The following is a 14,569-nucleotide window of genomic DNA, read 5'->3' as shown; positions in this document are numbered from 1 at the left end:
TATCTGGCCTTTTATTCCTAATATCTGAAAAAAATTTAAAAAAATTTTTTAGGTTTTCTGGAATAGATTTAAGATACATTACGCATACGTACTGATGTCTTTTCTCAAAATTAAAAGTTGAAAATCATAATTTCTAAAGCCTTACAAGTGGATAAAGATGATAAAAACCAGTTTCGGTTTACTTTTTTGAATTTACATTCACAATTTGATTTGTCAAAATACATGAAAACCTTTTTTATAGTGTGCCACGCCGATGCTCTATTATTTCAAGGTTCTTTAGAACTTTCAATAGTTTAATTGTTTCCAATACACCAGTATAATAATTTGTCTTACCTTGTATAATTTTATGGAAACCAATTTACTTTTATAATATTAATTTGATTTCGAAACTTGATAATACATATATGTAGGTATCTTATCTTTTACAAAAAAAATTGTCCTATTGGTAATACGCTGGCTTATATTATAGAGGCATCCTAAAAGATGCCACAGTTTTTATAACCTTCATCTCGTAACCCTAAAAGATGCCACATTTTCCTTATTGAACACCTGTTGAAAGGTAATGTGATCACGTTCACAGAAATATTTGAAAATGAAAATGAATCACACACAGTTCAAATGAAATTATTATTAGTAGTTTTCATTCTAAAAGTAACTGCTTGTAAATTTGGTTCATAAAGTGTTGATTACATTAATTAACTTTGCAAAAGTCAGAAAGTCCTTCTATGAAGCATACAAGTAAATATTAAAAAATATACCACATTTTACTCGTATTACTGCTTTTTAAAACTAAAGCTTTTAATACAGTAGCACCCCGCAATCATCACAATTTTTAACAATCATATCAAAAGCCCCTCCGATTTGCAATAAATACAAATAATCAAGTCATGTGTTCCAAACAAAGTATTTTTTTAAATTGTCACTTTACAATAAGTGTACTATATATTAACTTGTTGACACCGCTGAGCAAAGACATTATATTTTCTAACTAATATATATATTAATCAACTGCGGAACAATATTACACTTATAACATATCACTAAGTACACACATTAAGTATAGTAAGAGTATCAAAGTCTAGAAAAAAAATTGACCGTAAATTAAGGTGGCGATGGGTGGATTATGAGCTAGTTAAGAGCTATGGTTCTTAGGTATCTTTAAGTACGGGCAACAGCGGCGCCGCATGCTCAAGTAATACTATACACACACAAATCGATCGGAAAGTATGGACTAGGCATTACGTATGTCTACAGCTCCAATTAAGCTACGATCTCGCACACTGGGATGGACATGCAAGTAGTTCAGTTCCGACGAAGGCATTCAGCGCCCTCTCGCCGCGTTTCCAAATCGGATTTGCCCCAATGCCACTTCTATTGGCCCAAACCCATCGATGGTCTTCCCAAAAGCCGGCGAACCACCGATTCCGTTAGCCAAAGGATTAGGGCCAAGCCGGTAAGTGCGTTGATGGTATGGATGGTGGCCGCATAACCAAAGGCCTCAGTTAGGATACCTTAAAAAAAGAAATTCATTATTAATTATTAAGTAATGAGATACTAGAGAAAGAATTGAAGAAATCTTAAACCTCGTATTTAAAAAAAAAAAAAACTATATATTTGATTGTTCAAACCATTAACGATTCATGATATTGGGCATGTTGTTGTTGTAGGAGTCAAATTAAAAAGGGGTAGCCGAACACCATAACTACCTTTAAATTTTATCCCGATCAGGTTATTATTAAATTAGTTTGAAACCGTGCAAATAAAATATAATAAATAATAAGGTGCAAATTAGAACCATTGGTAATTAAAAGAATTAAATTGGAACAGTAATTTTTTATATTTATCGTAATCCTGGCTTCAAAGTGAACAAGTTTTATGTAAAAATACGAGATCAATTTAGTCAAAATAATGTGTACTTCTTCTAAAAAACAATCTCAAGACACCAAGGATAAAAACTCACCTAGAATGGGGCCCATGGCGATGGAGAATAACGTGTTGAAGATGAGCTGCAGTCCGGAGGCGGCTGGCAATCGATTCAGCGGGACATAGCTGGGAATGATGAGGGGGGAGAAGATGGTGCGGAAGCCCTTGCCGAAACCAATCAGCAGGAAGACGCCGATCATGACCTCGTACGACTTTGTGAAGGCCACCACCACACGACCCACGGCAATGCAAAGGATTCCGAAGGCGAAAAGGACTCGATTATCCAGCTTAACCTTTTCCAAGGCAAGCGGAGCAAGGAATCGGACTGATATATCCATGCAGGCCAGCAGTGACATCACCAGGGAGATCTGCGTATCCTTATAGCCGAAGCTATTTAAAATGAACGGGGTCAGGACCGAGAAGTTCATCTCGCCGAACATCATGATGCTCATGCCAACGGCCAAATTCACAAAGGTGAAATCGCGCAACAGATCCAAATCGAAGAACTTGCTGACCTTCTGGCAGAATGTCATGCGCTGCTTGGCCTCCTCCTCGGCAATCTCGGCGGCCTCCTGGTTCATCAGATCCACCTGCAGCGACTCGGCGGTCTTCTGCAGCAGAGCCTTATCCTCGGCACAGGTGCATCGCTGCAGTTCCTCCACACCAGGACGCGAATAGACGCTCGTCTTGCTGGCATAGCGATCCATGTCCTCGCGTTCCCGATTGAAGTAGTTCGGTTTGTAGAGCGGTGAGGCTGTGTCCGTTGCACCGCCGTAATGATCCTCCCTGCTCTGTTCCACGCGATCGAGATTTTCGCGGCTCCTAGACGAAACCTGACGCATCAACGCCTGGCGAGTGCGATAGCGAGCCCCTCCAGCGCCCTCCGAAGTCAACGAGATCTTGGATCCAAACCAGCCATCGTTGGCACGAGCCAACATGGGAGTTCCCGGTTCGGTAATCTCGTAACCCGGTCGCTCCGGATCGTCCACGTTAAAGAGATATTGCGACGAGAAGATTCCTCGCTTGCTGCGCTTCTGGCACTGGCAGTACTTGCACTCGTAATCCTTCCAGGGATCATTAGTCGGCGTCAGAAGATTTCCATTGGCCTCCATAAGCTCCGGTTGCAGTTTCTCCGTCTCGGCGATTCCTTCGACAACCAAAACCGGGGGCTTCGCTGGCTTCTTCACGTGCCACAGAACCGGCTGAAGGGTCAGAGCACAGAGAACGGCATTCATTGCGATGCCTGAGTAAATCAGAATGCTTCCCTGGGCGCCATAGAAGTCCAGCAAGAAGTTGGAAACATGGGGAAAGAATATGGGTCCAAGGCCAGTGATCGTCCACGAGAATCCCGTGGCACGACGACGCTTCGCTTTGAAGTAGGTGTTGACCGCCAGCGAAGTGGCAGCCATGGCCAATCCCAAGCCGATGCCATAGACAGCCGACAGGCAGACGATGTACTGCCAAAAGGTGGTGCAAAAGGCCGACATGAAGATGCCCACGAAGCCCAAAATGGTGCCGGTCAGAGCCACCTGGCGGAATGTGAACCTACGGAACATGGCTCCATTGACGATGCCTGTGGAGGAGGTATCAAGACAATCTGTTAATGCCATCCCTGGAGGGTATGAAGGATATAACTCACCCACTAGCGACGAGACCGCCATCACCACGTTCACAATGGTCGTGGTTTGCTTGGCATCGAAGCCCAAGTCTTTCATTCGCCCTCTGTAAATCAGGCCATATTGCTGCAGTGCCGGGAAAAGGAAGAACTGTGGAGGGAACAGCAGAAGAAGAAGAAGGGGATACTCATCTAGAGTCCATACGTAGGGGCATCAACTGTGTGTATCACTTACGTTATTAAAACCCGCCGCCAGGCAAACCACCCAGCCCCATCCCCCGTCGGGCGCCACAAAATCGGGTCCCAGATCGCTCTTGTCCCGACGCTTCGGCTTCTTTGGCTTCGTCGTCTCATTGTACACGTTTGTGCGATTCTTCTCTGTTAAGCTGGATTTCTCCATTGTGGCGCGATTTGATCCTGAAAGTGCAAGACGGTGATTAATGAAGTGCCTTACGCTTGGAACAGGGTGGGGTTTTTAATCTGGCTGGTTTTTATTTTTTGAAGGCAGGCACAAAGTAAGCCTGATAATGTGATTTAAAAGTTATCACTACATAAAAACTCGTTACAACTATAAAGCGGTTTAAATTGAATCACGGCAATGTATAATAGAACATGTAAATATTGAATGTTTAAGTTTTCAAGTACTTTTACCAACAATTTTGATATGCCGGATTAAATAGAATCTGATTTTGTGATTAGTGCGTGTCACACATTTTCATGAAAATTAAATGGGTTTTTTCCAACAAAAAAGGAAGAACTTTAATTTGAGCTTCACAAATACCTGCTAAATGGAGAATTTTAATACAGAGAACTTTTTTGACGTTGGGCCATTTCGAATACTAATCAACAAAAGTTTTTAAAAACTAGCCTTCCATTAAGTGCCCTCTTGTTTGCAGTTTCATTAGTGTAACCATAATTAAATGGGTCATTTGGTTTCCTTTTTTTTAAAGAGTCCAAGTGTTTGATGGAATTGTTAGCCCCGATTCAAAGATATAAGATTTCCCAAACATTGTCTTCACAATTCTAAAGTGTTAAGTGTTAACAGAATGAAGTGTACAAAAAGTGTGAAAACTACCGATGAATCAATAACACTTTTCATTAAATAACATAACAATCTTCCCAAGAACTCTTTTATTTAGAGTCAAGAATCCAAAAAGGGCGTAGAATAACCGTGATTACTTGGCAATTTTGAGTCTGTCTAACGAATTAACAAATGAACAACACTTAGGAAAACATACTCCCATCCGGCGTTTTTCCAAATTACAAGTTGTGTGTATACTTATAGGGAAAGCTGTCATTAGACTCCGACTGGCATTATCACATATTTTTCCCCCTATCTGCTGTATTTATCGATGGCACACCTTCAACAACTCTTCAAAGGGGAGATAATGCTCTAATTGCTAATTGGGATCGCAGCCGATAGCTGAACTGTGTTGGTTGGAGCCACATTATATGACAGTCGTTGGGTATTTGTGAACGGATGGACGGAGGGGCGGGCGGAGCGGGTCTCGATTGGTCTGTCATAGATATTCCCATATTGCCATATTGTCTAGATATTGTCTATTTTTTTTTCGATCCACCATAATGGGTGCGGTGCTGCGACACATTGTTTGGTATGCAAAGCACGCTTCTCCCAGCGAAACTGATGCGATTGGAGGATCTGAAGCTGAAGGGAAGGGAAATCACTTAGTGGAGTGTAAAAGCCGCCAGACCGGACCATCGAAATGCGGCAAAGCGGGACTGGGAAATGGAAATTGCGAACTGGAGACCAGGGAACCGGGGGAACCAGAGAACCAGGAGACCATCGTTGTCATCGTTCGGTTCTTGCGCTAATCAAAAGACAAGTTGTAAAAATAAAAGCATACGTGGATGGCAGATCGCTGATCGCGCAATGCGGATCGCGGATCGTGGATCGTGGATAGCACCATGATGGCATCTCGTTTATTTATGCATCGATAATGCGAGGACGAGTGCAGCTGGTGCAGTCGACAGTCACGACACCCGGGATATGTCTTCATTCAGACGTTTATTTTCCTTCATGCAAAGTCCCCTAAAAAAATCCCCCTTCTGCTCTTCATTTCATCTGCGTTGCCATTGAACTTCATCGAAGCGTGCCATAAATTGACGCCCGCCCGCTGACGCAGCCATTCTGAGACTCGGTCTGTGATGATGATGATGGAGGGAAGGGTTTGCGGAGCAACATAGTCGGCACTTGGCAGACTCCAGACTCGAGAGCCGAGACCGCAGACCCACAACTCCGAGCAATCGATCAACTGGGAGAAAACTGGAAGCCAGTCTGTGGGTTCTGAAGAAAGCGAAGAAAGTAATACACTTTTAAGATTCCACAGTAGCTATGATTATAGAGATTTAATAATTATATAAATTCAAATAAATTTGATTTTGTTTTTTTTTTTTTTTATAATTTAAATTTGATACAAACAACTTAATAGAACTCAAGGAGTACCATTTTAAAGGGATATAATTATAAGACTTTGAAAAACAAGATATATACTCATAATAACCTTTGAAAAACCTTTCGGTTAGGATCGCTGTGTTAAAAGCTTTTATAGATTTTAATAAGCAAATAAACGCCCATTTTTATATAACGGCTACATTTAATACAGCTCTTAAAATTACAGTATCATAAATGATAAGCATTTTTTATTATCCATAGTTTCATTATATCTAAAAATTCGGCGAATACTTTTTTTATGATATTTCAATTCTATAATGTCCCTAAATTTAAAAAACCTCAATGACCCGTTATTAATTGGTTTTTCAAGAGTATAATTTTAAGATTTTTGAAGCCATGCTAATACTTCCGTTCGAAATGTAAGATTTTCATATTTCTACATATTTTACACTGAAATCAGATCTATTGGGCTATAAAAACGTGCCCAAATCGAAACAATATCGTGCTTGTTTTTTAATTTCCCTCTAAACACAATGCGATATTATTGAAATCAACTATGTATATTATTTACATACTGTGCAAAAGCTGATTAGAAAGAGCAAATGATTACTTACTGTGCGAGTTGCAAACTCATTGCACGACATTCTCCGATTTAGTAATAGTAATGCTCGCCACTTGCGTGAGAGTATTAAAGCGAAACTTTCGCTCCGAGTCGAAATATCGAGCATTTCGGGGAGCGATCGGTCGATTCACCGCATTCCGGTTTTGAGGTTTCGGGATTGAGATTGATAAAAAATAAAAAACACCGATCTCCGAGAGAATCGAGAGTTTGCTCGGCGGCGGCGGCTTCCGCAATTTGTCGTCGATGTTTTCTTATTAATTGTATTGTTTTCTGCGCAGTCATGCTGCATGGACAACAATTTTGTGTAGAAGTAAAACAAACACTCATCGCCATGCGAGAATTTCAGATAAAGTTGCCAAGTGTTGTTTAGTTGGCGAAGAGAGAGAGATACATACGATTTAATTCATTTGGGAATTTCACATAGAAATGAAATGCGGCGAACCCCCCAATCATGCTTAAATGACAAAGATTTATGTTTCGTCACGCCGACAAGAAATACAAATCTGATATAGTTTTTCGACCTATTTTCGGATCACCTGAGCGTCGTTAATGCGATTGCAACGGTAAATTTGCATTAAAAACACGGCCGCCGAAGAAGTCAATAAACAAAGGGATTCGTTGGGCTTATTGTCCACGAATGGCTTTATCTTTTGTACGATAAGACCAGGCCAGAATAAATGTGAAAACGAGTCTGGCTCCAGCAGAAAAAGACGCAGTTACAATAAAATCGAGGCGAAGGGAACAGCGATTCGCATACCGATTGCCCAAGGATTGGCAAATACTTTTCGCATTGCTCAGATAAGAATCAATTCGAATACGGATACGAATACGGATAGCGGCAATTGCGATAAGCAGTTGGCTAAAACACGTGCTGTGGCTCCAAAATCTGGCCCTCCATGGACTTTAATTACAAACCCGAAATACACTTGAAAAATTATAGATATTTAAAAAAAATATATACATAAATATCTGTTTGATTTGTGATTATAAAAATGTATTATTTTTGTACCTACACTTGAAAAATTATAAATACATATTTCAATTGAATATCAAAATCTGTTTGTTTGGTGTTTCAAAATATAACAAATAATTTTAATCTAGGTATCCAATTAGCAGTGATTTAATATTATTCAAAGCCTATGAATCAAGTGAAGGCAATGTACTGTTTGTTTTTTTGCGGTGCACCAATTGACGGGTCTGCCGGTTTCTAGGCCTTATCGCAGTCGAGTGATGAGTCACTCGGCCAGATAGATACCGTACAAACATAGATAGATAGGGCCCTCGAAGGCGGCACTATTGATTAGGTTCGATCGGCGGTTATCTCCGGTCGGGACCCGGCGGAGCCAGAAGACAAATGGTGAAAACACTTGTACCTTCTCAAGTTCACGACATGCCCACTCAGGCAAACAGCCAGAAAAGTACAAGACGGCGAGTGTGTAGAACAGGTGCAGCTAATGGGCTAACAAGTATCGAACAAGCTTCCCATTGATGCACTTAAAAAAACCTGAACTAAATAGGGAACTAAAAATATTAAAAAATATATTTCAACAAAATATTTTATTTGGAATATGTTGAATAAAGTGCTTGATAATTAAATGCTTGCAAATTGAGTAACTGCTTTCCTAGCTTGCAATGAAAATATATTAATATTCAAAATTCGTTTGCACTAAAATTTATTTCCACCTTTATCTTCAAAGCCCATAACATTTTCTTCAAGTGTCTTCCACACGCAACGGAAGTTTTCTCCAGCATTTTCGCTCAGCCAATTGGCCTCTAATTGAGATTAATCGGTTTGCTTTGTGTGTAATAAACGGAATCGAATCGTATACACAACATTCACGAGTCTCCATTCACATGTGGTGAGTGTAGACGATGGCAAGTGCATAGGTTTGCGAGAGGCGTCAAAAAATTGTCGCTCAGATCGTTTTATTTCACAAGCCAAACGCTTCAATTAAATTGTGTCAATGAGAATTGATTAAAGCCCAGAGATACGAGCGTAATTGATTCGCTGCTAATGAGAAAAGTGAGAGAGAGAGCGCCAAACTTTCAGCTGATCAAATACGAGAACGTCTGTATATATATACAATACTATTTTATATAATCTCGTCAAGTGTAAACTTTAACCAGATAGTTTCGTTGCGCAGCACACAACTCTTTCGATCGGTACTTCATTGCACAAAGGCTTTTAGAAATCAAACTTTTCGTCAGTCAAAGCAAACATAAATAAAGTTATAATCACCCACTTATATTGGTGGGGATTCCCATGCTCCAAAACATATACACATATATATCATTTATCACCGAGTTAATTGCACGAAGAGCTTATCGCTTTCAGAAGATTACAATGGCAGCAGATTTAGCTTTGATCTGATTGAGGTTCGTTTGGAATTTATTTACTGGGGGCGAAAACAAACAATTTTATTTCAGTGGCGAGAAAATTTACAACAGAATCATTGAATTCTTTCATAGATCTGATCAGTTAAACCGAATGTTGCTTAGCACTCTTATATATTTAATGCAATAATCACAGCTTTAGTAATCCCTGTTGGAATCTTCATTATTAAATCACTCTTTAAACAATTGTTAAACGATAATTGTATGGACGAGTTACAGAAACACTCTAATTGCACTTGATGCTTTTGTGTTGTTTAACCTGCGTGTGAAACAATACTTGTCTTGTCTGTTTTTCATTAAATATTTCCCCATTCAAAGCGGCTGTAAACATTTGACAATGATCACACAAACGATCGCGTTTTAGAGGTGTACTTTGCGTTTGGAAATCGCCGTTTAGAGGAAGTGATTTACTATATGTATTTATATGCATATGGGTGAAACCGGTCCCAGAGATCAACGGTTACAAAGGAAAGTCTTTGGCGGAACTGTATGCATTTTACGGCATCGAGGTGTCCAATTAGGGTTCATTTGTGTACTATACTCATCGAACCGTAAACCTAAACCCCAAGTAAAGATGCCAGGTTCCCGGGACTCCACTGATTCCCGATTCCCGACTTCCGATTCTCGATCCCCAAAGTTGGCGCCTGCTTTTCTCGTGAAGCTGGTGTAAATAAACTGCAAAACGCATAAAACCCAAACAGAGTGGGAAAAATCTCGGGGGCAGCATACGACTTGAACTACAGTTGAACTTCGCTAATGAAAACTACCATGTTAATTGTAATTATATATATTTAAATTATATATATTTAAATTATATATATTTAAATTACATATTTTTTAATTATATATATTTAATTTATATATATTTAAATTATATATATTTTTGTTACTGCTGATATAATGTAGTTTTATACAAGTAAATTCTGGCACATGATAAATGGTATATATTTTTTTGAAACCTTGTTGATCAACAGTTCAATTTGTTTAGCTTGCCCTTTAATATCATATGTAATGTGAACTTCTATTTGTTTGCATATACGCTCACCCTCTCATTATTTTCATTAACTAATTAGTGGCCAGCCGAAAAGAACGTTGCGTCGTTATTTTAGTCAACTAATTAGCGGTTGGCCAAAAGCAGCGTGTAATGCAGTTCAGCAGTTATAAAGTTAAACAATCAAAGAGGAATGTTTGCAGAATTCCGAAACTTTCATCAAGTGAAGTTTGACTGTTGTTTAGTTTCAGTTTAGTTTTTTCTCTTTTATTGGCCTTGTTCTTTTGGATCTGCTGGGTGTGTGTAAATGTGTGTGTGAGTGTGTGTGTGTAAATGTGTGTGTGAGCGTATGTGTGTGGATGGGTGGATGGTGTACGGGAGCGTCATGCTCGGTTTGAATAGAGACTAAAAATGGCTATTAATACTCCAGTGGGCCTGGACAAAGTTATCATTCCAGTGCTGACTAGCTGGCTATATGGATATAGCTGGATAGCTCGATATCTGGATATCTGAATATCTTAATATCTGACTGAATGGCTGGATGGCAGCACTCAATTGCATCGGAGATTATGAGCAACGTGTTCGGGCCTTCACTTTTTTTTTTTTTTTTTTGCTATTTTAAGGCACATTTCGAATGATTGTTATTGCCCTCGGCCCAGCCACAAAATAATCCCAACACCCGGCACATTCTCACATGTGTTGTTTGGCGGTAAGCATTGTATGTTGTGTGTGATTCGGAGTGAAAATGGAAAATGGGAATGGGAAAATGGGGACTCCGTATGGAATGGGAATGTCAATCTCCGGTGCAATCCTCATGTCCAATGCAAAGCGTTTAATGCACATTTCTAGGCACTTCATTTCATTTCTTTTCTTTTTGTTTTATTTTGTTTAATTTTTGTTGTTGTTGTTGTTGTTTTGAATCTTCGTGTTTTTTTTCGGCTCATTCTTGCTCAGCCAAATAAACTCACGTACTTCAACCCGACTCCCGACTCCGAATCCCAATTTCAAATCCAAGTGCCTTCCGTGAAGTGAAGAGAAGTGAAGTGAAGTAAAGTGCAAGGCACTGACTGCAGTGTAACCCAAAACCAATCCCAGAAACGCTCTTGGGCAAAACTGGCCAATGGTTCCAGTTTCAATCCCTAAATGCTAATTCCACTTGGGTGTGCTGTCAAACAAGACGAGTTGTCTTCTTGACACACGATCTGCAGGGCAGGTCACTGGGAAAACTATTCGGTAATCGGGAATGACCCTTGAAATTTCAGGGAATCTCTCTCAGAAAGAAGAGTTTATGGATCGGATGGGCTTTCAATTAGGTTGCAAAATGCTTGTATATAAATTTAAATAAAACAATTTCTAAAATGAACTTCATAATCAAGTTTATTGAATTTAAATATCTGATTGCTTTATATAATTTACGTTTTAATATACGTTTAATTAAATCAGCCGAAACATGAATTAATTTTTGGTAGTATTAAATCATCAGGTTAAGTTTCCAATTAGGACTAAGAATTCTTGTTGTTGCTTTCAAAGAATAAAAATCTTTTTTTTATTTAAGAGCATAATACTGAACCAATTTGCAAACAGTTGGTTGCTTACCTTATCTCAGCTAATCAGCTTAGTTAAACCCAATATTTTCCCAATTAAAGCAAACATAAGTTCAATTTAAATGGTGTTATTATTGTTTTGTGACTCCCTAAAAATTGTACGGCATTGCTGGGCAATTAATTTCACAATGTTTAGCAGTAAGGCATTGGCTTTCCAATCACAATATAATTTTCAATGATTTAGCCCAGCAAACTATCTTCGAGTGGGCTTATCGCCTGCGATTCGGCTCTCGAGACGACTCCCCAAATCGAATCGAATGGAATCGAATCGCATTGAATGGACAAAGGTCTTGGTTGGTGGATTGCATAATACCGGCAGGGGATGCCATTCATTATGCCATTATACAATAATCTTCATTGGCACGTAAGCAGCTTATAACTGTTGATTCTAGTCAGAACCGAACTAAATGCAAAATTTGCCGACGATTTTCCAGCTGAATGCACTGGCTTTTCCCCCCGCCCATCACAGTGCCAAAATGGTCCAATGACATCCAGACATCTGATTCCTTTGTTTATCCCGTTGCTGTGCAACAGGTTATCTTGTTGGAGGTTAAATAGCAAAGTCCAAAGCAAGAAGCTGTTGCTTTCGAATGCCTTCTGATGCAGTCGCTCCTTTTCCATAAAATAAACTGAAAGTACGAGCTATGCTTTGACGGCCACAAAGAAGTTTTAATTAATTTTCCCAGGACCACTTGCAGCTCAAATCCTTTTTGAGCAAACAAGGATGATAAGCTGTTAAAATGCATGCCGAGCCACGACAAGACTTTACTCACAGCATTAAGACACAATTTTCAAAAAGCAGTACTTATAAACATAATAAGATCATTTTTCATTTTACAAAATCAATAATAAATAATAAACACTTTTTATTACGATTAGAAAGTTTAAAATGTGATCTGTTTAGTTTTTTCTTTTATTTATATAGTGATTATTAGGTACTTTTATTGAAGCAGTATCAAATCATTTGTATTTGCTAAATCTAAACTGTTTCTCAAGTCATTTCCTGTATTCTACTAGTGCACTATCTTAAGTACCCAAGCTTTTTTGCAGTGGTTGATCACTTTAAAACTTAAATTCGTTTATTTGAGCACCCAAATGGCGAGACTTTAAGTGCATTCATCGTTGATTGCCGGTATTTCAGTGCCGCTCGAAAACCCGGACTCCCACTCCGGAACCCTGATTCAGGACATCACCGGAGGACCGGCAAAATGCGAACGGGGTGGGGGGAGGCAAAAAAAAAAACATCACATCATAAAAATGTGTAATTCAATTTGGTAAACATTTTCTGCTCCCCTGTCAAGGTTAGATAAAAGTAAACCGGAGTGAAAAATGCTGAAACCTTTGGCCAAACTCAATTTTGTCCCCGGATCAGATTATCCTGGCTGGCGGGAGAAGGATTGAGGAATGGGTGGGATACATTCCATCTTCTCGAGACACATGAATTATATTTTCCCCAATTTGTGTTAACATTTTTTTTTAAAGATATATTTCCACAATTTGTTTCCTCAAGCAATCTAAAGTAACAAATTGGTAATTAAAAAAGTGACAATGTTTTGGTTTGCTTTATTGATTTGTTTTGCCTTTAAATTGTTTGTAATTATTTTTATTTCCATATTTTCTGGTTTCTAGTCAATTCTGCGAAATTGCACTTAAATCATATTTGATTTTATCATGTATGATTTCAGCCCCAAATTATATTTTCTTAGAAAAACTTTAAACACATGTTTTTGCTTAAATACAACTAAAGCCAAAATTGCTTGTTATAAAATGCATATCACAATGTTTCTTTGAAATATATTTTTTGCCTTCAAAAAATATGTTATCATTATTACATTTCTTTTTTTTTCTTTGAACGAGTTCCACAACACTTCATCAGTTATCTTACTCATTATATTTTAAAATATCAAATTTGTATTTCAAAGAATAACTTTTATTTTTGTGAGTACTTTTTTGGGTATCTATAAAAAATATTTAACAAAGGGTTTTCCCTAAAGACAACTGAGGTATAATTTTTTCTTTTAATCACTGGGCTGAAAGTAATTTTCTTATAATTATATGTGATCATGTTTTTTGTGTGGATGCAAAGAAATTCTGCGAAGCACTTAACACTTTCATCACTTATTGAGCGAGACTTACAGGGACTTCTGGGCAGGCTTATTATACAGGCTGGCAGATTACTTGATGATCTGCTAATTTTAACACTTTCTTATGCAGGGTTGCTGCCTACAGAGCATACAAATACACAGTAAAAAAAAAACAGTACAACACAAAACGCGACCGTTAACAGTGAGTGACGAAGAACAAAAAAAAACACGACGCTGTTGCTCAGCTGTTTCGACCAGCTCAATATTTGTATTGGTGTTAGCAAACAAGAACTGTTCGCTGTTAGCTGCTCGTGGGAGTTTCGTTCTTTGGTTTGAATGGAACTTGGCACTGGGCACTTGGACACTCAGCTCTCTCTTTCTGTTCGTCCGTTGGTGTGTTTACTGTTACGCGGCCAACCGACGACTTGCTGCTGGTGAACTGCTACGGTCTGCTTTATAGCATTTTACGCTGGCGACGCAACGCAACGCGGCGGAGAGAGAGCGAGATGGCCAAAGAGAGAGCTGGAGCTCTGCACAGAGAGAAACTGCGTGGGCCGAAGCGATCGGCTATGCAGAGCACCTGTTTCCGGTTTTAGATTCAATGCATATTTTTATGATAAAACCCCATTTAATATACTTTAATAGTTGTTCCCTTTTTTATAATATTTTATAGACCCCTTTTTGGGCTTGCATTTTTCATACAAAAACATCAAATATATTTGGTAAGAATTAATGAATATTTAGACCGTTTGAACAAATTATTCAATTAATTTTTTAGTTGATTTTCATTTATTATTAATTTCTTTCGGTATCCCTGGTAATTATTTCACTTTATTTTTGATTTCAGCCTGTAATTTGTATAAATCTGATTAAAATCACCTAAGAATTTTTCCCTGTGTAATGTGGCGCTCAGCTCTTTTTCT

At 38.7% G+C, this 14,569-nt stretch overlaps 1 protein-coding gene across 1 annotated transcript; it reads right to left on the bottom strand.

The window, feature by feature from the left end:
- Positions 1-877: 877 nt before the first annotated feature.
- On the bottom strand, positions 878-14,058 carry LOC108094482. The gene is made up of 5 exons (XM_017195073.2): positions 13,699-14,058; positions 3,774-3,955; positions 3,563-3,689; positions 1,961-3,496; positions 878-1,511 (listed from the first exon to the last, which is right to left on the bottom strand). Exons 2-5 carry the CDS (start codon positions 3,936-3,938, stop codon positions 1,372-1,374), a joined length of 1,968 nt encoding a protein of 655 aa, XP_017050562.1. The 5' UTR covers positions 3,939-3,955; positions 13,699-14,058; the 3' UTR covers positions 878-1,371.
- Positions 14,059-14,569: the final 511 nt, after the last annotated feature.

The sequence above is a fragment of the Drosophila ficusphila genome, unplaced genomic scaffold (genome assembly GCF_018152265.1).
Source record: "Drosophila ficusphila isolate 14025-0441.05 unplaced genomic scaffold, ASM1815226v1 contig_198, whole genome shotgun sequence".
In the NCBI taxonomy this organism is placed as follows: Eukaryota; Metazoa; Arthropoda; class Insecta; order Diptera; family Drosophilidae; genus Drosophila; species Drosophila ficusphila.
Note: the sequence above shows the minus strand (reverse complement) of the source record. Positions and strands in the feature narration are given on the sequence as shown.

Bases quoted from the DNA above. Each gene is read 5' to 3' on its own strand.
- LOC108094482 (XM_017195073.2), bottom strand. From the start codon at position 3,938: ATGGAGAAATCCAGCTTAACAGAGAAGAATCGCACAAACGTGTACAAT. The intron at 3,690-3,773 runs GTAAGTGATACA...TTCCCTCCACAG, and splicing joins TGGCGGCGGGTTTTAATAAC to TTCTTCCTTTTCCCGGCACT. The intron at 3,497-3,562 runs GTGAGTTATATC...CCTCCTCCACAG, and splicing joins GGCGGTCTCGTCGCTAGTGG to GCATCGTCAATGGAGCCATG.